Genomic DNA, 26,493 nt, shown 5'->3' on the forward strand with positions numbered 1-26,493 from the left:
TCTAATACAGAAAAGAGTTTTCTTGAATCTTTACAGATTTTTGCATCTTTTTTTTTTTAACCCCCTCTCCCCCCAACACATTCAGGCACATTTGTCCATCTAATGGCTTTACTTAATTGGAGCTTGCACCAAGGTAACTTTACACTTGTTCTTTGTTCTATGGCTTCTTATTGTTTTATGAGGCCATAATTGATCATAATCTTCCACTATCTTTTCCTGAAGATTTTATAAATTATTTAATGAAAAATGCCTATTTTCCAAACTATGATATGGAGTTAAATGAACAACCAAAAGAGCTGGTTCATCAGTATATAGATTTTACAGAACCACCATAAATGAATAATGAATTAGGCCCAAATTTGAACAACAGAAGTGATGGATGGAGGGGTTTGGATTGCTTTTGGGAAATTGAAAAGTTCTTTAATGACCCTCAACCTTCTCCCTGAAATTAAGGCATGTCATTTGTTTGTTTTCTGGGGCAATGAGAGTTAAGTGACTTGCCCAGGGTCACACAGCTAGTAAGTGTCAAGTGTCTGAGGTCAGATTTTAACTCAGGTTCTCCTGAATCCAGGACCTGTGCTTTATCCACTGTGAAGGCATGTCATTTTAATACCAATATTTTTCTAGTGTTGTTATATGATTGTGAGTCATGGAATACAGTAGTCTCCAAAGAACTGAAGGTAATGGTCACCCAAAGTTAGTCAACCAGTAAACATTTATTAAGCACTTACTATGTGATAGGAATAAGAAGACAATGGAAAAAGAAAAAAAATGCAGCTTTGCTTTATTGTAAGATGACTATTGCTAGCCATTGCTTTTAACTAGAAATGTATGTAATTGTGAGCTTTTTCTATAGTTATTATTATAGTTATTATAGTTATAAATGAGAAGACAAAGGATCATAACATTTCAATTATAGGGTAAATGATGCCAATAGAAACAAAAATATTGGGTCACTCGCTAGTTTAGGGCATCAGAAAGTCCTTAACAGTTCGTAGAGACTAACAGGTTTACAGGTGTAAGCTACATATCAGTTTTTTCAGAAGAATAAAATAATTTTGTTGATTTCTCCCTCACATTTCAAATTTCGTTATAGCAACAGAAAACTTTGCTTATGATTACAATTCAGTTTTTCCTACCTGTCACTTCCAGAATTTAACACAATAAGATGAAATTCACCTTTCTTTTCTCTCACTTCTCTCCCTCTTCTTCTTTTATCTAAGACTTCAGTACTTCACTGAATTGATAATCTCATTGATAAGGATGTTCACTCTATTGGTATGGATTACAACCTTTCCACATTTCATCCTGTACAATTATTAGATACATTATCATATAGATCTTGTAAAAAAAAATTTCTGTTGCTCTAAATATATCATTGTTTAGTTCTTTTTACGTTTGGTGGCTATTCCAAGCTAATCTTTTTTGATTAATCATAGATCTCATTGAGGGTACTTGCATTGTTTCTACTGATTGTTTTTTTTTGTTTGTTTGTTTTTGGTGAGGCAGTTGGGGTTAAGTGACTTGCCTAGGGTCACACAGCTAGTAACTGTTAAGTGTCTGAGGCCAGATTTGAACTCAGGTCCTCCTGACTCCAGGGTTGGTGCTCTATCCACTGCGCCACCTAGCTGTCCCCTCTACTGATTGTTTTAAGCTACAAAACATCATCTCGGGAGAATCCTTTTAGAAAGGGGTCCTTAACTTGGGGTCCAGTGATACATTTTTGTGAATTCATGAACTTAGGAAAAAAATGCATCTTTATTTTCACTAATCTCTAACTTAAAATTAGAATTTCCTTCAATTATTTTGAAACATTCTCATAAGCAGTCCACAGATTTCACCAGACTGCCAAAGGAATCTGTCTGTCTGTCTGTCTGTCTCTCTCTCTCTCACTCTCACACACACACACACACACACACACACACACACACACACACACACACACACACACACCCCTGATTTAGACCCTGTACAAGACATTCTTCATGACAGTGTTGAAAGAAAACCCTCATCAGGTATACATTTTCCATTTTTTGCTTTGTTTGACACAAATAATCAAAAGATCATTGAATAAACTAATCTTCATACTTTCATCAAATTATCGTGTATGACATTAACATATGCATGAAAGATTCCTTGTTGGAGGAGAGTCTTTAAGGTTGCTTTTTGCTCTACTGAGTCAAATGCTTTTTTTGGCAATCATTAAACAATAAATATAACTGGACCTTTTACTGTTTCTATGTTGTTGTTTTTGTTGTTGGGTTTTTTTGTCTCTATGTTTTGGTCAATTCGATAACAGTAAAAATGTGGTCTATATTAGAAAATAATTTGTGGGACCCCGTATTTCCCCTTCCATTTTAATTAATGTTATCTTCTAAGGATAATTTAGCTACATAAAATTTGATCTTGTCTTAGGACTTTAGGTACTTTGTACCATTTAAATACTTTTCTTCATTATTTCTCCAAAGTCTTAAAGTGTTACCTTCCTCTTTGAAAAATAAAAGAATTACCAATCTTATTTCTGGGTTTTTCTTAAAACCTTTTCCATAATGTTTTTGGAACACTTTGTAGAATCTCTTATATTTTTGCCATATTTAAAAACAACAACAACAACAACAAAAACAAATATAGTAGTCCTTATATAATAGAAATAGTTTTAATGTTGGTTTCTTTGATTCAATTCCCATTGACCATTTCTATCTCTTGATAATTTCAATGGCATTGTCAATACTTAAAACAATCCTTCTCAGTAATATGGAAATGATGAATTCTACGAGTTTGTGTAAATTTCCTTTAAATTTATAATTCATGAGTTTGTGACATTTTTTACTAAAAAAGGAAATGTTGGAAAAATAATCATAGTAGTGCAGTGTGTTGATTTTATTATCAAGTGACATCAAATTCCAGTACCAATGATGTCATTTAAATAGAATTAAAATATAAATAAGAAAATACGCAAAATATTGCCCTATAGCTACTATATGTCAGATTTCATAGATGACGTTTTGGAGCCTGATGTTAATCTGGTTGAAGGACCACAAGTTCCTGAAATTTATTGTGTATTATACATATTGTGTGTGTGCGCGCGTGCGCATGTGTGTGTGTGTGTGTTTGCCAGTATTAGCAATCTGCTTTTGTACTTTGACATCCAGGATTTCCCTGGTGAATTTTGTCACAGAAAAAAGAGAATCATCAATATCGCAGTTAAACTTGACTTTCAAAGCTAATAGTATCTCATTTGGGGACTCAAATTTAATAAATTTTCTTTGATTCTGGGTGAGTTTTTAAACATCAAACAATGAATTGGCCAGGGTGCAGTAAAATATTTAGATCTATTGACTGTGGTTCAGAAGGGTAGAAGGAAAAACACTAGTGGTTTGATGTTGATAAATTCTTAGTACCTTAATCCACATTAATGTTTTCTCTTATCTATGTGCATATTGGTGACAAAAAAGCCAGAGAAGGTGATTCACATATAAAATGTAAAACTTAAATCAGATATATTTGTAAATTATCGTGTTTTTGTGTTACATTAAATAAGTTTAACAGAACTGTCTATATTGATGGAAGGCTCTGGAGAATGTTTGTTCCAGGCAAGTGTATATTCTGAACCTAGTACATAGTGTTATGTGTATGTTTTGCCCATACTGTTATAAAAATTGTATTATAGTGCATATGTTTGGAAGCCACAGGTATTGACAAAAACTCTTCAGTTCAACCTGGGAAATATGTGGCTCTCTATTCCTATGGACTAATAGAGAATTAAAAAAAAGCATTGTATATATATGTGTGTTTGGGGTATATGACAAAACACTGGATATTCATGTGAAATGATATTTATGCAGTTCCTCTGTGTAATCTGCAATATTTTCTGCAGTTTTACAAGGAACTTGAGCAGGATTAAAAATAGAGTTTTTAATGTTTATGTAATTGCTATTAAAATGTAGTATATTTAAACTAGTAAGTAAAAAGGGTAAAAAGATATTTCGCTATGTAATAGACTTTTAAAAATAATTTCTATTGTCTTTCCACTCAGTAACTATTTCATCAGGTACATTTCTTTATAGTTTTGAAATGTGTATAATGTACACAACTTTATATATTAATATGTTATCAAAGAGATAAATTATTATAATTTCTCTACCATCATGAAATGTTTCTTAAATGTTGTATATTTTTGTATTGTTGTATATTTTTGAAAGGGGAAATATGCTTTAAGTGCGAAAACTGCATTAATTAAATTATGACTATAAATGGAAACTCAGGGATCTCAAGTAAAAGCAATGTCATCAATGAATAAAATTATTAGTCATTTTGGGAATTAAAAGCTAAAATATTTAGTATGTTTGCTTTTCTGAGCATTTTATTTGAGTTTCTGTGGTTTTCATTGCATCAGTTATTTTATTATTAAAGCAATTTCCTTTTTATCCAGAAGGTGGCAGTGTGATACCAACTGCATGTGGTTGCAATTTTGGACAGAGAAGCGGTGTCTCATATCTGTTGTCTGTTTTTTTTATATATCTTTGGAATACTTAAACTACATTTTGTACAATTACTACAGGTTTTCTCTCTAGGTTATATCACTCAGAAATTGTGTGACTAAATTGATTACTATGCATTAAATTGTATCTTGATAAAAATTATCTAGAAAGCACCATTTACTAAGGAAACTGGTAGTGAAAGCTTACTCTGGATATTCTTGGAATATCTTTTTCTTTTGTTTTGAGTATACTTGCATTTATACTTGGACGTATACTATAATGAAGTTCTGCTTTCCAAAGAGCAGCAACTCTTAATTATTTTATTAGTATTGTTAGTATCCCAGCTAGATTAAATATTCTATTAAGAAAAATAGCAATTAGGGGACATGCCTTTGTTGTATTTATTTTTATTTTTTCTTCCATTGATTCTTTGTGTTTTTTTTTTAAGAAGGTGTGTTGTTTTTTGAAGGTTAGACTGTGAAAAAATAATTTGAAACCACTTGATCAGAAGAGCTCCAAGTGACTCCCACCCTCGTCTCCCTACCCCCCTCCACCCCACTTGAGGCAGAAGGAAGATGCTTTTTCTTCTTAACATTCTCCCCCAGCACTCTGAATTAGAGATTTATTTGCAACGAAAAATCAATTAGTCCTAAATTTATTCATGGATTTCAGGTCCAACGATCAATGCAAGTCCACTCAGTGGGCTCAAGGGGACCCAGTTCATCCCAGTTAATGTGTCTGAAGGGGAATTACCATTGATGCTGTTTTTTTCCCTTTAGGTCAGAGATCAGATCTCGCTGTCACGGACTGCGGCAAGCAGGAATGACTTCACCCTGCAGCTACCCAAACTGCACCTGGAGACCCTTGCATTGGAGGGGCTGAAGGGCGGGCCAGAGGTTGTAGCATGCCAGGTTAGCGTCTAAATAACCTTGTTTGATACAAAGATGTGTAGAAAAATAAATTGCACTAAATGGAGAGGATGCAAGCTTCAAAGTGTTGTGGTCAGCAACTTAAAGGAAAGGCAAACTAATTTCCTCCCACCTATATAGTACATTTCAGAAATAACTGAAGTCTTATTTGAAAATTGCCCTATTAAATAATTGGAGAATATATTTTTTATCAAAGAAAATATTCCAAATATAATATAACTGAAAATAATCATTGAAAGATCATTTGCATCTGAGCAAGACAAAACAATGAGACATCTCCTAGCTTGTTTCATTAAAAAAAACATGTTAAATTATTAAGAAACAGAAGCCTAGAAATTAAAAAAAGCTAAATCCAAAATGTCTTGCCTCAATATTAATTTAATTTAAATTATAATTATTTCTTATTACTAAAGACATTTTTTTTCCAACCATAACTAATTTTAAAACTACTATGTCAGAACCACAGATAATCATTTGTTTATAAAAATCAAGATACACCCTAAGCCATAAAACTCCAAACAACAAGAATTTTAAATGAAGAAATTTTATAAGCCCTTCTTTCTGATTTCTAGAAATGCGTTTGTTACATGCAACTTTAGATATGTCCTTATTTTTAAATTATGATATGCTTTAAATTATAATGATATATTTTTTCTCTCAGGGTTAAAGATTTAAAAAAAATAAGTCAAAACTTTTTATTGTCTTTTTAATACATAGTACCATGATATGAAAATTCTCCAAGTTCTATGCAAAGAGCAGGAAGCTACAGATTATATGGTGAATATCACTATGGTTTTAGGAATATATCTAAAAATCTCATAAAACTTTTAAGAGCCTATACCTCTAAATTTCATTTTAATGTTCCAGTAGATTTTCTAGTTGGTTTATTTTCTATTTAAATTTTGGACACTATATGATTTTAGTTGGTGTCAGACAAGAATTCTAACAGGTATGACAATTAATTTTTAAAATTTTTTTCACTTCTTTCTTAAATTTAATTTGTCCATGAGAATTACCATCATTAATGTCCTACAAAGAAAAGTACTCTTTCCTAAGGTATTCTGCCGCTGATATAATTATAAAAATATGTCTATACTTAAAACTGTACAATTTTACAAATCATTAACTATTTGATAATTGGACTTTCTTAAAGACTTTTATGAATAAGCATACTGACTCTGTGTTTTGATTTAACACAAGGTTAAAATATATGCTTCCTCTCCCTGCCCCTCACCCAGGTTCAAATATATACTCCTCTCTTCTTTAGCTTCATTCTTCTTCACTCCCTACCAACAACTTAGAAATTTGATTATGCAGTTAGTTATTCATCACTTTCTCACTGAGGAAGAGGGTTTTTGTGTATCCCCAAACCCAACTTAACTGTGTTCATTCAGAAACAAAACATTGAGCATACTCTTCAAGCCCCTATTAGCACACACAAATGCTTCCTACTTCTTTCCTCTTCCTCCCCATTCCCACCTCTAACTTCTTGCCTCAGTCCTAGTTTCCTCATAGGGTCAAATTCCTTTACAAAAATCCAATTTCCAGGGAATCTATAGGCTTCTAAAGATTAAGCACCCCTGTAAATAAGCAGGGAAGACAAAGGCTTGTGACCATAATCCTATTAAAATATGTCCCTTAAAAACCCTAAATGCCTAAGATGTTATTATTCAATGCGAACAATAACATTTCAAAATATTATTGTTAGCACTTCTGAATCCTGACTTAATTATTGGAAAAAAGCTTTGTAATAAGCATATCTTTCTCTGTCCCTGTTATCACAGGTCAGAAACTGGATAAGACATTTCCTAGAAAGCTAGCATCATAAAATTTAGGACTAGAAGGAAAATCAGAGAGATTTTGGTCCATCTTGTGGTTAATGAAACTCAACGCCCAAAGGAAGGGTATCGTGACACGTTCTATGTAGCTAGTATTTACACAGCTAGTAAATAACATGGCTAAAATTCTGACTCTTGGACCACATTCAGTACTCCTTTCACTATATACTTCTTTGGATTTGGTGATTGCATAAGTGGCAGTTGCCATTGAACCAAAACTTTTATTTCATTTTTAAAATGTTTGTTCTTGGGAAAACATATAATTTGAGGCTCTGAGTTTTATAGATTTCTAGATGAAAATGCCAGAACCTTGTCTTGGGCATCCTTATCAAGTCTTAAATTTAAGTAGCAATACAAAGTATCACCTACTTAAATGATTCATGAGTTTTTACAGGATTTGAATTCTCCTCCATTTCACTCTCTAGCTATATCTGTTTATATACAGTAGTTTAGAAATCTATTCCAGAATTGTGGTAGAATTGTTTGTTTTACTGGTTGGTAGTTTGTAAAACTCTTTTGGGGAGAAAAGCACCAAGTAATTGTATAAAGCATTAGTATTATGAAAGACAAGATCAGACATCCATGCTGGATGATAAGGGTAAAACATTATAGATGCATGAAGTAATTTTGTTCCTCCATTTATAAAATTATATTGATGCATCTGTGTATGATATTGTAGGCCACAGTTTATATAATTCTGTAGACAAATCAGTAGATGCATAATAATTCTCTTTGAATAAAACATTAATATTATTAAATGTCCCCATTTCCATTGTTTATACACAGAATAATTTTATAGGAAGCATATATATATGTATATATATATACATACATATATACATATATATATATATATATACACACGCACACATTCTAAAATTTAACCCTTCTCTGACCCTGTTCTCTGACTATATTTTGGGAAAATAGGCTGTCCCAAGAACATGTTAATGAGCAACATCTGATTACTGTGGAAGGCTATACTAATGGTGCACACCATTTCTTCTAATTTGAATAGCCCTGACTTGAGGAGGTTGATGATCCACAAATATGCTGTTGGTTATATTCTTTAAAGAAGCTAACCTATATTCCTGGCATATTTCTGGACAAAAGGGAAATTGTTAGATATTATTGAAAGAATGATTGGTTAACTTATTCCTTATCTGCATCCAGATGAGGTCATACATAATGTGTGCTACACAGGAAAAATAGAATGTGGCTGACCTCTTTGATTTTAGGAGGCAATAATGGATGCACTAAGGTGTCAAAGCTTGATTTTCTCATTTCTAAGAGTTTCTCTTGCAGCCTATTTGTTTTGTATATTTGGAAGAATGTTTGATTTGAGTTCTTCCCTTCCACATTTTTCCATTTGATTCCCCCTTTGTTTCCTCAAAGGCTTTAAATCACAACTGTTTTGATCAAGGGGAGCATAGCTTATCCCCCTCTTGAAGCTGCCATGTCACTTGATGTGTCAATCAAAGTATGTCTCCTGTGACATAATCTTTGCTAGGGGCTCCAGATGCTGCCTTTGCTGCAGTCAAAGCTCCTATAGGCATAGAAGCAAAATCATAGCCAGACCTTGATCTCCCAAATATCAACAACCAAGGCTGCCACGAGGTACTGGGCTGTACTTCTTTAAAAGAGAAGAAAACCCCAAAGTGTTAAAAAAAATGACACTAGTTAACAACCTCAGTTGGGAAGTCATTGATAAAAAATAATTGCATTATAAACATAATCAGCTCACTTTTTGTAATACTTTATAGTTTACAAAGTCAAGGATTAAATGTACAGAAACTCATATTTAAACATCTCCTTTTCCATTGAATACAAAGATAATTCTAGTTGCTTACTATAGTGTACGTTGATCTCATCTTATTCATTCACCCCAATACAGAAATAATGACGAGTACAGGGATTAAACCTATGACCTTGAGACCTATATACTCATGTTCTAACCAACTGAGTTAACCAGACACAATGGCTGGCTTGGAAAGCTAGTATTGCATAAACTGTACCTGTTCTCAGACAGCATGAGTTTCAATACTTTGACTCATTTCATTCAAAAAGAACAACAGCAGCAACAACAAAACCTCTTGCAAATTGCATAAAGATTAGCCCAGGATTCTACAGTTACCCTTTGTAGATGCTATATTGTATTCTGTAAATACATAGTTATAAACTATTAAAAAGTAAGCATTTATTATGAAGTTATTTAAGAACAATTTAAAACCAAATTGTTTACCCTAAAGATAATAATTCTTATAATCAGTACTAAGCTACCCTATAATTGCACTGTTTTTATTTGGTATGGGTTTTAGGTATGTGTAATACAACTGACTGTTGGAATACAGAAATCTCTTAAAATAGCCAAATTCCCATAGACATGGGATTTTTTTCATATTTGAATTACTATATTTAAGTAGTTTAAATCATAAATATGTATAGCAAAATGGATTCTAAAAAAGTCATCCAAATATGAAACAGGTAATGTCCTACATGTAGACTATCAAGAATTATTAGATATACTAAGAATATTACATATCATTATACTATTTGATATAATAATCTTTGGAAAAAATTACATGAAGGTCCTTTAAACATTTTTTGCATATTCTAAAACCTAAAACAGTGTGAGCATTTTCACTTAAAATTTGAGCAATTTAGAAATTTTAATTCTAATTTGTATGACACTAATATTATTTATATGATAATAAATAATTACTTCTTATCATTAAATAATAATATATTTTCCTTAAGAGGATTTTCCAGGTAACTGAAGCTTACCCATTTAAGCAAATTAAGTTTTTAAAAAATAATTTTTATAAAAATTTTATAAAATACATTAGTATTTCCTCATTTAAACAGAATATGTTGAACATATTTTAACTTTTGGTGGCTCAGGGTCATCATTATAAATATTATTAAATAAATTATAAATAAAAGTTATTATACTATAATTACCATCAAGGACTACCATAGTATAGATAGCCCCTGTGACTTTTTTAGTCCTATATGCCCATTTATTACACATTTTCTTTCTGTTGTCAGATGTCTTTTCTCCCAGACCTTGGTATGTCTAGGCTGTAGCCCTAGTTTTATTTTCAGTTTTTTGTGCTAGGACCTGAAAGTCATTCTTCCTCTCCTTCTAATTCCACTATCTTAGACTTTTATAATCACTGATTGCCATTCCAGGTTCTTTTCCTCTTATGACTCTGCTCATGTTTTGTATTGTACATTTTTGAGGTTTCTGGAGGCCTTCTTTTCATTTCCATTTTAGTGGGTCATTACTTTAAAATATGTTAGAGTAATGATCAATAATTCTGGTTTTGTGATACTCTTAGGCCTCTCCAATTATTTTGAGGAATGCAATTTTTAAAACATTGTATAATGTCTGGCATTTTTAGAAGTGGGGAAGGCAGAAGTCTTGAGAAATCAAACAAATAATGAGAGAGCCCTTCAGAAGATGGGAGTCACTTCTAGTGAGGACTTATTTATTTTTCCCAGTGGCAATGAAATCAATTAGCTTGATGAAGCTATAGTTCATCCCCAAATAAATCCTTGGTTGTTTGACACCATGCCATTTTTTGTCTCATTAAAATGCTTGACAGCTTCAACCTAAGAATGCCAGATTGAATATAAAGACGGGTTCTAGACCGGGATCTACCTTGTGTAACATAGGTGTTCCATGTAGAAAATGCTTTCTTCAGCCATTGAACAGCAAGAAATGCTGGTTTTATGTTTGGGTGATTCTCTTGGGACAAGTCACAAGCTCATGCCCTTAGAGAATCTTTCGACAAAAAGAAAAGAGGAAATGTTCACCCTATTATGGTTTTGGAGGCCATAGTTACAGAGAAGAAGGCTGGAGAAGCAGGAGAAAGACCTGGAGACGGGTATGCTAGTATTCAAAGGGCTGTCGTTTGGAAAAGCAGTATTTGACTTGTTCTGCCTGACATGAGGGGCAGAATGAGCAGCACAGGGCAGAAATTCAGAGGAGCAGATTGGAACTGGATGTCAAGAGAAACTTCTTACCAGTGAGAGCAGCCCTGCAGTGGCATGGGTGAGATTGCCTCTTCATTAGGAGGTCTTTTTGCAGGGGCAACAGCAGGGTCATGGGCTTTTGTGATCAGTACAATATAGACCAGATGGTCTCTTCCTGATTTTTAGATTCTGTGATTAATGAACAATGCAATCTTGGCCAAATAAGTCACTTTACCTCCCTCTGCCTTAGTCTTTTCATCTGGTAACATGAAGGGATGGGAATAGATGATGTTTATAGTCTCTTTCAGTTCTAAGACCTTATGATTAACATTTCTGCAGAGCATGAGGCATGCCCACAAGGCATACTAATGCTTACTAGTTCATATCACAATTTGAGTATTAATTTAATGACAATAAGTTAATATTTGTTTCTTTTAGCACTAGGACAATAAATATATTTGCTAAATAACTGTGAGAGAGAATAATAGTATATGGGTATGTATCATGCTAGTATATGTATTATTATGGCCTTTGTGACCCTGGGCAAGGCACTTAAGCCCTCATGACTCCAGGAAATTTCAACTTGCAGAGAATGTGACAGCTTGTACTGATAAAGGAAGTTGCCTCATGTGAAAGTTCTAGATGAAATTGAAGTCCAGTCCCTGTCCTTATCCCATGTTGTAAGTTGCATTTGGGAGACCAGTGGGGAGTGCTTTTTAGTTGATGAAACTCTTTAGAAGAGGCCAGATGATATGGAAGAACAAGAAAAGCAAATCTTTGTATAGCCTCTGCCATGTTTGAGGAATCCTCTAACATTTTCCCCTTACTCATGTGAAACGTTTGAAAATGTTATTCCCTTCTAGAAGGATCTGATGTCAGTTGTCTTACCTGACACCAAATAAAATCCAATATGAATTATTTCAAACTATTTATGACTTATAAGATTCTTTTTTTCCATTTAGCTTTGTTTACTACAAGGAAAAAAATCACAACAGGGCCTGTGGCAAAGTAGGTAAAAGAACTTATCTAAATTTGCCCCACCCCCAAATTGACCTGGGTATTTTGTTGTTTTTTTGTTGTTCAGTGGTTTCAGTGGTTTCCAACTCTTAGTGACCCCATTTGGGGTTTTCCTGGTAAAGATATTGGGGTGATTTGCCATTACCTTCTCCAGCTCATTTTACAGATGAGGAAACTGAGGCAAACAAGATTAAATGACTTGGCCAGGTTCACACAGCTAGTAAGTCTCTGAGTCCAAATTTGAACTAAAATCTTCATGACTCCAGGCCCAGCACTATCCACTTTGCCACCTAGCTTCCCAGACCTGGGCACAGGACACCCAAAATCCTTTGACTTTTTGGACGTAAATAATATAGGTAACCAGTTCACTGGATACTCGATCCTAGTAGCTCACTTTTTAAAATGGTATTCTTTTCTCAGAATGTATTCATGTATATTACTGTCATTTCACCTTTTTTCTTTGTATGTATTCATGTGACTGTCCTTTGCAAAATATAAGTTTCCTTACTTTATTTAACCTCAGACTGAGATTTTTGAAGTATTTTTCTAGATGTGCAAGTAAATCTGATTTCAGGGAAGTTGACCGACACTGGTATGTGTATGATTCTGTGATTACATTCACTAACAATTACATAAAATCCCAGTGGAGATGACTTTCTACCTTTGTATAGAATAGGAGCAGCATGAAAAAGATAAAATGATTCCACTATTTACCTTAGCTATGGAATATTTATGGTTTTCCCTTTTACTGAGCATGGCTACTTTAACTTAATGATGCCTATTTTCTGTCCCTCCTTCCTCCTAATTTATTTTTTAATGTCTTATTTGCTTTCACAAGCTTAAATATTTCTACTCTTCAAGTATTTATAATTTTGTTTGTGTGGATACTCTTTTTTTACTGATGGAAATCACAGTTCTCAGTAAATACATTAGTAGTAGATGGTTTCATGAATTGCTTTTAGCCAAAATTGTTAAAAATCATCATTTGGTATCCAGGAGTTTCATAATGAGTCTCTCCAAATTTAGCAGGGTCAGTCCTCAGTCAATAAAATTATGTATAGTTCATCATTGTGCTTGGTAAAATCCACCATAGTTTGTGTTCACTAGCCTAGCTTTCAAGAAAATGGTAGAAATAAATGTGTTCTGTTCTTTACTCTGTCGATCCTTCAGTTATTTTATTTAGGAAAGGGCCTAAAGTGAACAAGTTAAAGAATAGATGTATATCATCTTGGGACCTGGATCATGTTTGAGATTTTGGGTTAAGAGAGAGAACATACCTAAGAACTAGTGTGTAACCAACCCTAAGAATAGTACTAAGGTCATAAACAGAGCCAGAAATACACTGCTGAGATTTCTAGCCTTTTGTTTTGCTAAAAATTGTATTTGTTATGTTTCATTTGAGGAGCTACACATATGAAGTTAGGTGTCTCAGTGCTGGGAAGTGCTAGGAAGACTCTTCTTGAATTCAGATCTGTCTTCAGACACTAGCTGTGTGACCCTGGGCAGGTCACTTAACCCTGTTTGTCTCAGTTTCCTCATCTGTAAAATGAGCTAGAGAAGGAAATGGTAAACCTGTTATCTTAGCCAAGAAAACCAACAAATGGGGTCTTGAAGAGTTGGACACAACTGAAAAACTACTAAACAACAAAAACAATGAACACATACTCAGTAAATAAAATTTTGGATAGCTTTACAGTTTTATCAAAGTACAATATATAGCATGATAGGTGCTAGACATACAGAGTATTTCAGTTATGGGTCAACTTATTTTATCTTTTTAAAATTTTGTATTGTCACTTTATCACACTAACTTCTCTGTGCATAAGGTTCCATCTCTGTGAGATGGTGACAATATTTGTCTTTTTGTGAAATGTTTGAGCTACACTTGGGTAAAAAGACTTATAGAAGTATGGAACTTGATTATTGTTATAACTTTCAGCACTATGAGTAGAAGAGATGTTGAATGATATGAATATATTTTGTCACTATAGAATTAACAGTCAAAAATATATACCCAAAGCTTAACCTTTTAATAGCACTTTTAGATTCTATGGCATAAAAAATAAGTAAATCTCTACTAGGATTACCCTTTTATTCTTATAATTAAGAAATTGAAGACTGTGAACTCTCAAACTTTTAACTACTGTAAGCAGGACTGTAAAGTATTTAGGGGTTGGTGGGATTTTTTGTTGTTGATTTTTTTCACAAAAGACAGTGTTTGATGAATTGCCTAGGTGAAGACCTGGAAAAGGAAGGGTTATCTACAAATTGAGAGAGTTTATTATGGCTTAGTGATTTGCTGATTGATTTCATTTGCTGTCAGTTAAGGCTCTCTTAATGTCAGTTTTCTTTGCATAATGCCTTGAAATAAAGACTGATGAAGTTCTTCAGATTGATGCCGCTTACATAAACTGACCCTGATTTGCCCTATTCTGCATGACAATTTAAATGACAGCAGTTAGAGGGAAATATAGCAATGAATATGCAACTCAAGGATTAAGGAAGATTCAATAAATCTTTCAAAACCTAGATCTTGGCATAAAAACAATCTCTTTTTTTTTATAGTTGTCCCAAATTTTACTAAACAGACCATCATCATTCCCAAGCATCTGTATTCTTGAAGTAAAAAAAAGGACAGGACAAAAAGTTAACATAATTGTTATATAGACACACCCAACACATTCACTTATATAGTTATACAGATACATGTATATTATATATAATGATGCATGCATATGTACATATGTTGTATCTACATTATATTTACAGATTGTATACATATATTCCCTTATTATATAAACATAGAGTTTATACTTAGGATTCTGTCTGTCCATTTGTCTGTCTTTGTCTATCCACTGAATTTAAGACTCATCATAATGTTCTACTTTCCTATGTTTTATGCCCCGCTAAGCATTCTATGGTCAGTGATAAAAACTTGCTTTCTGTTCCTCTCAAACGACAATCCATCTCTCATCTCCTTACCTTTGGTGGCAATCCTCTATGCTTGGAATCTTATTTTTCCTTGCCTCTACCTCTCAATATCTCTGGCATCTTTAAAGATTCAGCTCACAAGCCACTTCCTGTAGGAAGCCTTACTGATCTCTTCAGTCACTTGAACCTTCCCCTCTAAAGTTGACTCTTCAACTCTATATACATCTTGAATGTTCCTATCTACTCACAAGTTGTGACCCACATTAGAGTTGTAAGATTCTTGAGAACATGAATTATTTTCATATTTTTCACTTTCTTTGTATCACTGTGTCTGGCAAATTATTTGTACTTATTAACTTTATTTATTGGTTAAATAAGTAGCAGTTTTTCATTCAGTCCTCAAAAGTCTTATTGAACCAGATTCATTAATAGCAACTTATTACAAGATTACCTGCAAATACAACTTCCCCCCAAATTTATCAAATTATATCCCAGTGTCCTGAGCTTATGGAACTTCCTAAAGATTAAGGTGTCTTCCAAAATTACCTAACGTACCCAGAAAAGAGAGTGGGAACCAGGAAATTCTGTTTTGTTACATTGTTGCTCTGGAACAGTTTTTTGCCTAGAGGTATATATTAATAAATATACTCCCAAATGGTCATCAAAAATGTGTACAAGAAAATGTGGAAAGTGTGGAAAGTGACTATTGTCTTTTTTTTTTTTTTTAGTGAGGCAATTGGGGTTAAGTGACTTGCCCAGGGTCACACAGCTAGTAAGTGTTAAGTGTCTAAGGCCGGATTTGAACCCAGGTACTCCTGACTCCAGGGCCGGTGCTCTATCCACTGTGCCACCTAGCTGCCCCAAGACTATTGTCTTTTGCTCGTTGCTGGTGTGGGAAAATTTTGCACAGGTCTGAATGGGGTCTGTGACACATAAAATAAAGACATATTTGCACCTAAGAGAGAGAACATTTTCATTTTCTATTTAACTAGTATTATTACTCACTTCCACAATCTAAATTCTAAATTCAGAGATACTGTTTTTGATACCACTTATATCCCTTTGAAAAAGTTATAATTTATTAATTAAAACATGCAATTTCATATAAATAGGTAAGACAAATAATTGAAATACAAAATGCTTCTATGATGTATGAGTGAACTGTGCTTTTATATTAAATAAAAAGCATTAACTTAAGAAAGATGTTATATTTTATTATTCTAAAGTTTGCTAACTACCAGAGACTAAATTTTTAAAGGTTACATTTATCCATTTCTAAATAGAGAGGAAGTAGTACCCTCTTCATAAAGTTGCCCTTGACAGATGCTATTTCACAATAATTTAATTTGTATGTTATAAAAATCTGCCATAGAACATTTCTGAGAGCCAGTATCATGCCAATTGCCTGATCACCTTTTTATTATATTGCTTCTATTAAACTTTCCACTCCCCGTGATACTGTTTTGATGAACATTGTATCTTAGAGGAATCTGTACTATTTAGGGTATGTCTGTATGTGAGAATATACTTATATAAATAAACCTCTATGAAAAGTGAGAGGTGTTTGGGATATCTTTGTTGAGAAATTGCTACATTCTCAATGGCAAATGTTTAATAAACAGAAAAATTGTAAGTACCAACCTCTTGAAAGATTTTAATTGATCTCTTAACGTAGAACTTATTTTATATTTTCTTTGTTCTAATTCTGATAAGATGAACGTTTGGGATTCTTTTTCTAAAATTATATATTATTTTCAATCAGCAAGAATATACCTTCTCTTTCTCCCAATTGAGTGAGAAAAAAAAATTCCTGCTCTACCCATGTATAGTTCGGCAAAACAAATTTCCTTATTGACCATATTGTTTTTAACAATCATTTTGTACTCTATGTTAGGAAATGAGTAGTATGCTTCATCATTAGTACTCTGGAATTTTGGTCAGTCATTATGCTGATCAGAGTTCCTAAGTCTTTCAAAGTTGTTTGACTTTACAATTTTGTTGTCATTGTATAAATTGTTCTCCAAATTCTGCTAATTTTACTACCCTTCATCATAAAGCATTATAGCATAATAGTATTCCATTACATTTATATACCCTAACCCAGTTGATGGGTACCTACTCTGTTTCCAATTTTTTGCCACCAAAAAGAGCTAGATATATTTTTGTTCATTGTTATCAACTTACTTATGCTTAAGACTGATCCCTCCCTTAATTTGCTCTCCCTCTAATTCCTCCTTCTTCCTTTTCCACTTTTCCCTTTATTTCCTTGTTGAGTGAATTATATTTTCATACTCAGCTGTGTGTATTTCCTTTCATTCTTTTCCCAGTTAAGAAGAGAGTGAAGTTAAAATGTCAGTCACTCCCCTCACCTCTTCCTCCTTATTTGTATAGACATCTATTTTTACATCCCAATTATGTGGGGTAATTTTCTCTAACCTTCTTCTCCTTTCACCCTTCTAATATGTTCCCTTTCCCCTCCCTTTTTTATTAATTTAACATCATCTAGACAACAGAATTACTCTCAGGTCTTCTATCTAATTAGATTCCCTCTTTGATCCATAATGATAATAGGGTTCAGAGGGGACACAAGTATCATTTCTTTGTAGCAGATTGTTTAGTCCCTTATAATTGTTCATTCCTGTTTACCTTTTTGTTTCTCTTTGCTCTTGTGTTTGCACTTCAAAGTTAGTTTTATGTAGCATTGGTCTTTTCATCATGAATGTTTGGAAATCCTCTACTTCATTAAAGGTTCATTTTCCTCTGTAGGATTATACAGTTTTGCTAGATAAGTTGTTCTTGACTTTAAAGGTACTTTCTTTGCCTTATAGAATATTGTATTTCAAGCTCTCTGCTCCTTTATAATGGTGACTGCTAAATTGTGTATGATCCTGACTATGGTTCCTTTGTACTTGAATTCCTTTTTTCTGACTGCTTGCAGGATTTTTTCTTTGACCTAAAAGTTCTGGGTTTGGGTTATAATGTTGCTGTGAATTTCCATTTTGAAGTTTCTTTCAGGAGGTGACTGCAGAATTCTTTCTATTTTTCACTCTACCCTATTGTTCTAAGAGGCCTGGGCAATTTTCTTTTAAGATTTCTTGAAATATGATATGTTGACTCTTTTTTAAAAAAAGTCCTGGCTTTTAGGTGATCCAAGGATTTTAATTTTTTTCCCTTCTCAATCTGTTTTCCAGGTCATTTGTTTTTACTATGAGATACTTTGTGCACTGCTATGAACAATTTAGTTTTCTTATTGCCTATTGTATCATTTAGTATAGCATAGTATGCCATAGCATAGTGTAGTATTGAAGTGGTTAACTGTCTCACTCCATATAAGGAGCCTTTCTAAATGAAATGGGAATGATAGAAGGAAAAAAAGGAAAAGAAAAGGAAACTATGGAATAAAGAATTGGAAAGGGGATTAACAGATTGACACAAAAGATTAAAAAAAAAAAACCTTTGCTCCCTTAATAAAATCCCTAAAAATTAGAATGAACCAAATAGATAAACAAGGTATGAGCTTATCATAAGAGTAATAGTTTTATTATTTTAATAAGTTTTTAATTGGTCTTTTGTTTTTTACATCACCCTTATTCCCTTATTCCTTTTCCTTTCGCATCCCAGAGAGTGACCATATATAGCAAATAGTATTTTAATTTTTTAATTTTATTTTTTTTAGTGAAGCAGTGGGGGTTAAGTGACTTGCCCAGGGTCACACAGCTAGTAAGTGTTAAGTGTCTGAGGCCGGATTTGAACTCAGGTACTCTTGACTTCAGGGCTGGTGCTCTATCCACTGTGCCACCTAGCTGCCCCCTGCAAATAGTATTTTTAAAATACAAAAATGAAAAGAATAGAAAAAAACAGCATGACTAATAAATATATTTTTAAAGTCTAAAATTTGTGTATTGTACAACATTTGTGAGCTTTTGCAAATAGGTGGGCTGTAGTGTCTTCTTATATCTCTTTTTTCAAAGTCATGTTTGTTTTCATAATTTTGCAACATTTGTTTTTGATTTGTGTGTGTGCTTGGTTGTTCTTTCTATTTATATTGTAAAAATTGTGTATATTGTTTTCTTGGCTCTCCTTACTTCACTCTGCATCATTTCATATAGATCTTTTCATTCTTTTCTATATTTCTTACTGTTTATTGCTATTTAATTACATTCACAGACCACAATTTATTTTGCCATTTCCCAACTACTTTGTTTCCAATTATTTGCTATTGGAAAAATTGCCATAAATATTTTGATTTATATGGGGATTTTCTTTTTTTTATCAATGATCTCCTTGAGGTATTAGCCTAGAAATGAAATCTCTGGATCAGAGAATGGCCTTTTTCATTTCATTTTTCCCCCATTTAAAAATTTTAATTCAAAATTTCTTTCCAAAATGATTGCACCAATTCACAGTTCTCTTAAAATGCACCATGTGCTTTGCTTATCTTCCCACATTCCCTCCAGCCTTGACTATTACCTTCTTTTGCCATTTTTGCCAGTTTGCAGGGCAAGAGGTTGTTTTTAGTGCACATTTCCCTTATTTTTGATAATTCAGAATATTCTTTCATGAGGTTATTAATAGTTTACAATTCTTACTTTGAGAATTGGTAATATCATTTGGTTACTTATCTATCTATTGGATAATGGAGCTCTTATCAGAGAAATCTGATACATAGATTTTTTTTCCCCTTTTAAGTTTCTTTCCTTCTTCTAGGTGCATTAATTTTGTCAGTGCAGAAACTTTTCAGTTTTGTGTCATAGAAGTTTAATCTTTTCTAATTGCTTGTTTGTTTAAGAATACCACCTCTGTTCAGAATTTCAGGAGGTATGTCATCTATTTCTCTATTTTATAGTGTGCAGTTTAAAATATTAAAGTCACATGGCTATTTAGAATGTATTGTGGAATAAGGGCAACTAGTTGGCACAGTGGATAGAGCACTGGCCCAGAAGTTGGGAGTATTTGAGTTCAAATCTCACCTCAGACACTTACTACCTGTGTGACCCTGGGAAAATCATTTAAAAAACATCTGGGGCCATCTCCAGTTGTCCTGTTAGATATCTTGCCACTCTACCCAGATGGCTGTGGAGAAGAGAGTGAGGCAAGTGACCTTGCACAACTCTCCCTTACTTAAATCTAATTCAGTACAAGTTATGGTATCACCTCAATGTCATGAGTCCTCTTCCAGAATGAAGGACAAACACCACCAACTATTGTAGAATATAGTGAAAACTATTGAACTACACCTACTTTCTGCTACAATGCTTTCCAGGATTCCTAGAAAGTTGTGTGTTTTTTTAAAATATCACATAGGAGTTATTTCCTAAGTTATTTGTATTTTCTGATGTATCCAAAATTAGATTGTTAAATTCCATTGTTTCAGGTTCTCCTTTGTCTCTTCTGTTCCATTAGTCTACTTCTCTATTTTTAACTTATACCAGATGGTTTATATGAGTCCAAAGTCTATAAGTGTGCTATTCACCTTTATCATCATTTCTTTTCAATATTTCCCTTGATGGTTTAGATCTTTTTTTCCTAAATAAATTTTGTGACTTTTTTATCAAGTTGTATAAAATATCTTTGATAATTTGATTGGTATAACATTAAAAATGTAAACTAAGTTCGGTAATAGTTATTTTTATTATATCGGCATGGCCTAGCCCTGAGCACTGAATATTCCTCAAGCTATTGAAGTTGTTATTTATTACTTTAATGAACACTTTGTAAATTGAATCTGTATAAGTCTTTTTTGTTCTTTAGTAGACTAATCCCCAAATACTTTATGCATTTTGTAGTTATTTGGAATGACATTTCCCTTTCTATTATTGCCTTCTGGATTTTGTTATTATTATATAAAAATGCACTTGCTTTTTGTAGCTTGCAACTTTGCTGAAGATATTAATGGTCTTGTTTAGTATCTTTTAGAGAAGGAAATGGCAAACCACTACAGTATCTTTGCCAAGAAAACCCCAAATGGAGTCATGAAGAGTCAGATTTGCCTGAAAAATGACTAAACAACAATTTCATATCTTTGTTGATTCCCTAGGATTTTCCAAGTAAGCATGGTATAATCAACAAATAGGAATATATATATGTGTGTGTGTGTGTGTGTGTGTGTGTGTGTGTGTGTGTGTATGGCATATACATATATAAGGATATCTATATCATCTATATCTATACATGTAAAATCAACAAATAAGGATACACATACATATATATGGGATAGATATTCCATAAAGATAGATAAAGAGGATGTATGTATATAACACACATACATATATATCCTCTTTATCCATCTTTATGCCTTTAATTTCTTTCTCTTTTCTGATCGCTATTGCTAGCATTTCTAGAACTATAGCAAATAATGGGGAGAATAGCCATTTTTGCTTTACTCGCTTATTTATTTATTTATTTATTCATTCATGTGTTTGTTTATTTATTTTTGCGGGGCAATGGGGGTTAAGCGACTTGCCCAGGGTCACACAGCTAGTAAATGTCAAGTGTCTGAGGCCGGATTTGAACTCAGGTACTCCTGAATCCAGGGCTGGTGCTTTATCCACTGTGCCACCTAGCTGCCCCCCCCTTTTTTTTGCAGGGCAGTGAGGGTTAAGTGACTTGCCCAGGGTCACATGGCTAGTAAGTGTCTAGTGTCTGAGGTCAGATTTGAACTCAGGTCCTCCTGAATTCAAGGCCAGTGCTCTATCCACCTAGCTGCCCCTGTTGTTGTTTTTTTGTTTTGTTTGTTTGTTTTTGTGCTTTACTCATTTATTGGAAAAGATTCTAGTATATTCTCATTGCATACAATGTTTGTGTTTGGTTTTAGATGGATGATTTTTATGGTTTTAAAAAAAGGACTCTAAGCCTATACTTTGTAGTATTTTCAGCACAAATGAGAATTATACTTTGTCAGCATGTTTTCCTGCATCTATTAAGATAATATTTGTGTTTTGGATGTTTTGTTTTGTTTTGTTTTGTTGGAGGCAATTGGGGTTAAGTGACTTGCCCAGGGTCACAGAGCTAGTAAGTGTCAAGTGTCTGAGGCTGAATTTGAACTCAGGTACTCCTGACTCCAGGGCTGGTGCTCTATCCACTGCGCCACCTAGCTGCCCCTGTTTTTGTTTTTAATATGATTAATTATGATTATTATTTTCCTGATTTGAACTATCCTTGCATCTCTGGTATGAATCCAGTTTGGTTATAATAAATGATTTCTAGGGTAAATTGCTGTCTTCTTCTTGATAAGATTTTGTTTAAAAATTTGAATTGATATTCATTAATAATATAGGCCTATAGTATTCCTGTGTTTAATCCTTCCCTGATTTTGGTATTAAGATTATATTTGTCTCATAAGAGGATTTTGGTAGGATGAGTAGAAGTTTTAAATTTTTTACTTGTGTTCTTTTTGACACATTGGCATAACTTTTGAGTATGCAGTGTATGATAAACTAAAAAAGGCATGTTTATTTCAGCTAGCTTTTGATTATAGACAGCTGAAATTTGTGTTGTATTAATAACACTTGTAATAGTAGGTTTATTTCTTACTATTTTTTAAAAATGAGTTAATTACCCATCAACAAACATTCTTAAGCACTTATTATGTGCCAGTAAGTGCTTTATAGATATTCTCTCAGTTGATCCTTTCAATAACACTGAAAGGTGGGTGCTTTTATTATACTCATTTTATAGTTGACTAAACTGAGAAAAATGAGAGGATAAATGACTTGCCCAGAGTTACATAGTTAATAAGTGTCTGAGGCTGGATTTGATCTCAGTTCTTTTTGACTCTGTGCCCAGTGCTCTATGTACTGAACCACCTAGCTGTCTGTAGTTCCAAAGGCTTATTGCCCCCATACCTTGCATCCACTGGCATATTGAGTGAAGTTTCTAGTTCTTTCTTTGAAGATATAAAATAATGGTGTCGAAGTTTTTGGCAAATAAAATGTTCAAATAGGTTTTAGGAGCTAATCCTGGTTTTTTTTGTTGTTGTTGTTATCCAGTGTATAGTGACTGCTTTTTTATGCAAAGCAGATGTGACTTTAATGATTTGGAGTTTTTAGTACCTCAATAGCCCTCTTTAAACGTACATTGAGAGCACAAGTCACAATTTATATACTCCATATGAATGAAAGTGCTGTGTGATATTTTCTTTTGTCCCCTTCAAATTTATGTGCTGAAAATCAAGTATGAGAGATTCTTTACCCTAGTTTGCTTTTTTTCCCTTTACCCATCATTCCAATTTTTACCCATTGGGTAAGTTTATAAAGGTACTTTAAATGTTTGGAGAAACCAGACTGTCCTGACATCTAGACAGTTTCTGTAAAAACCCAAACAAGATAAAACAAAACAGCTGTCAGATCATTTGGCAGCTCAGTGACTATATATTGGCATCATTTGGCTGCAGTTAGACTAATTGTCTCTAGCCATGCCATTATAATACTTTAGCTTCATCCAAACTTACTTTATTCTGGAATCATTTTAATGGGGGTTCAGGCCAACCACAAATGTCCTCTTTGGAGGATTGGTCCTATCCTTTTAACTCAGTAGGAATTGACTAAGGGTATAGTATTCTGTTTTTTGGTTAATAGATGGTAAGTGTGGAAGTTGATGTACCTTCTGTAAAAAGCTTGGCGAAAGATGAATTAGCACCTGCAATATATTTGTTGTTAGTGATAAGATTCATAGAATTGTATCCTTAGAATTGTAGAGAACCTAAAACACTATCATTAATGTTTTGAAGTGCATAAAATATATAGGATTATAGAGGAAATAAATTATTTTGAAATATAGTTATCAAAATATTTTTAAAATTTGTGATACAGTAATATATACAACAATGGTCCTAATAACTACAATACTTTATAAGCAATAGTATAACTAATATTTTGATATATATGCAATGACTGTCCTGTTATGGATAAATAAGATTTCTATTTTTGACAAAGTCATAAGTACTACTAATATTACTGAGGATTGTTGATGACTTCATAATAAAATGAGATCAGAAGTGGATAGAGTGCTGGAAGTTAGGAAAACCTGAGTTCAAATTTGACCTCAGGCATTTACTAGCTATGTAAGTCTTAGCAAGAAACTTAACCTGTGCTTGCCTCAGTTTTCTCATCTATAAAATGAAGATAATAATAGTACCTATCAAGGTTGCTGTGAGAACTAAATGAGATAATTTATGTAAAGTGATTTGCAAACTTTAAATGCTAGGTGGGTATTATCCATGGACTCCATGAACCATGGATTAAGAACTCATGTTGTAGAAGGTAGTAATTGAGCTAAGAATTTGAGATGAAGGTGAAGAGTGGGTATATTCTAGACATGGAACTAGAAAATGAAATGTTTACTTTGGATAAGTGGGATCAATTTGTATAGATAAGAGAATACGTGAAGAGTAGTAATGTAAAAATCTGGAGAGGTATCCTGGAGCCAAGCTGTTAGGAGCTCTTAAATGCCAAGCTAAAGGGTTTATATTTTCTTTTCTCAATAGGGAGCCACTGAAGATTCTTGAGCATGAGAGATAGCCTAGACCTCCTATATTATTTTTATAGCTTCATAGAGGTTATATTGGAAATTAGTCTGGAAGCAGGAAGGTCAATTAAAAGTCTATTGTTGTAGTCCAATTGAAGGATGATAAGACGTTAAACTACGTTAGTGACTTTTTGAGTCAAGAGAATCAAAGGGATATAGGAAAAATTATGAAAGTAGATTTGATAAGACTTAGCAACTGATCACAGATGGGGATAGGGGTGAAAAAGTGTTGAAGATGTCTGTGAGGTTTCACACTTAAGTGACTATGAGGTAGGTGGTCTCAACAGAAATGAGTAAGTCCAGATGAACAAGTTTAAAAAGAGGATAATGAGTTCTGATTTGGACATGTTGAATTTGTGATGCCTATGCAGTTTTGAGGGGGAGCTGTCTAGAAGGCTGTTGGTGATGTGAGAGCAGCACTCCAGAGCGAGAAAATGAGATAAGATGGAGATAATGAGATAAGATGGTAGCTCAAGGAGGTAAAGAGCCAAGTGGTTTTATTTAGAAGAGTCAAGAGCATGAATTCTTAACTGTTCACCTATTTTATCATATAGTCTCCCACATCAACTGTACCCATGTCTAGAATTTTCATCTTCCACATCTCTACCTGTTGAAATCCTTCTTTTCCTTCATTGCCCAGTTTTATGCTTTCTCATGAAGCATGCTGATTCTTTATCCTAAAGCAATTTTGCTCCTGAAATTTTTTATATTATATTAGACTTCTCATTTGTATTCATTATATCCTACTATGTTTTATATTTATTTGAATTCATATTACTACACCTCACCCCACTCCTCTCATCCCCAGGGAGATTGTGAGCTCCTTAAGTGCCTATATGAATATTTTTTGATATTATCCAGGATTAGCAGTGAACCTTGTCCATGGTACTAAAGAATACTCTTTAATGCATCTGTTATTTCATGGATGAGGAAGTTCTCTCCAAGGAGGTCACAGTATTTCCATGCATGCCCATGCAATGTAGCTCATGAATTTGCTATAGAGAGTCTACCCCACACATGAATACCAGTGAAATGCTTCAGGTATCCACCTATTTTTCTTAGCCTTTGCCAAGTGACAACCTGTTTTCTTTGCTAATCATACATTTTCTTGATAACATCCTTTGTTCTAATTCTTTTCTTATTTATCAAACCATGTAGCCTGATGACACCTACCGTGCACCTCTTCTTTGCTTTTTGTATAATACTCTTTTTTTTTTCTTTAGAGACCATCGTGTTCTATGACATTTAGCCATGCAATACTGGAAGAATAATGTATTTTTTAAAAAGATAAGCTTTTGTTTCTGGGGGTTGTTTGGGGTCATTTAAAGAACTTTGTAATACCCTGAAGGCACTTTAGCATGCTAGCTCCCCCTGATTAATTCTGGGCCTACTATCTATCTAACTGCGTCATAATCTAGACTATAGATATTCCTTTTTTTACTTTTTTATCATGAACATAAAATTTACCAATAAACACAAATATCTCAGTATAAAATAACAAAAATAGGATTGAGTTGTATATGATATTGCAAATGTATTTTATGTATAGTTTGTTTTTTAAAGTGTAAATTCAATTTAAGAAAGTAGCAACAAAATGGTTTTCTTTTGTTTATTTAAAACTATTTAGGGGTGGCTAGGTGGCGCAGTGGATAGAGCACCGGCCCTGGAGTCAGGAGTACCTGAGTTCAAATCCGGCCTCAGACACTGAACACTTACTAGCTGTGTGACCCTGGGCAAGTCACTTAACCCCAATTGCCTCACAAAAAAAACCAAAAACAAAAACTCTTTAAATTGGAA

General features: G+C 33.4%; 1 protein-coding gene across 2 annotated transcripts in view; it reads left to right on the top strand.

Annotated features, from left to right (window-relative positions):
• The window catches only part of CCDC171 (coiled-coil domain containing 171), a 437,148-nt gene that overhangs the window by 287,821 nt on the left and 122,834 nt on the right, over window positions 1-26,493 (top strand). The window contains exon 19 of one of the 2 annotated variants that reach the window (XM_043977119.1): window positions 5,261-5,392. The exons of the other annotated variant lie outside the window; for it this stretch is intronic. Within the exon in view, the coding sequence (XP_043833054.1) occupies window positions 5,261-5,392 (132 nt within the window). The remainder of the gene's footprint in view (window positions 1-5,260; window positions 5,393-26,493) is intronic. 2 annotated transcript variants of the gene reach the window in all.

Source organism: Dromiciops gliroides, chromosome 1 (genome assembly GCF_019393635.1).
Source record: "Dromiciops gliroides isolate mDroGli1 chromosome 1, mDroGli1.pri, whole genome shotgun sequence".
Classification (NCBI taxonomy): Eukaryota; Metazoa; Chordata; class Mammalia; order Microbiotheria; family Microbiotheriidae; genus Dromiciops; species Dromiciops gliroides.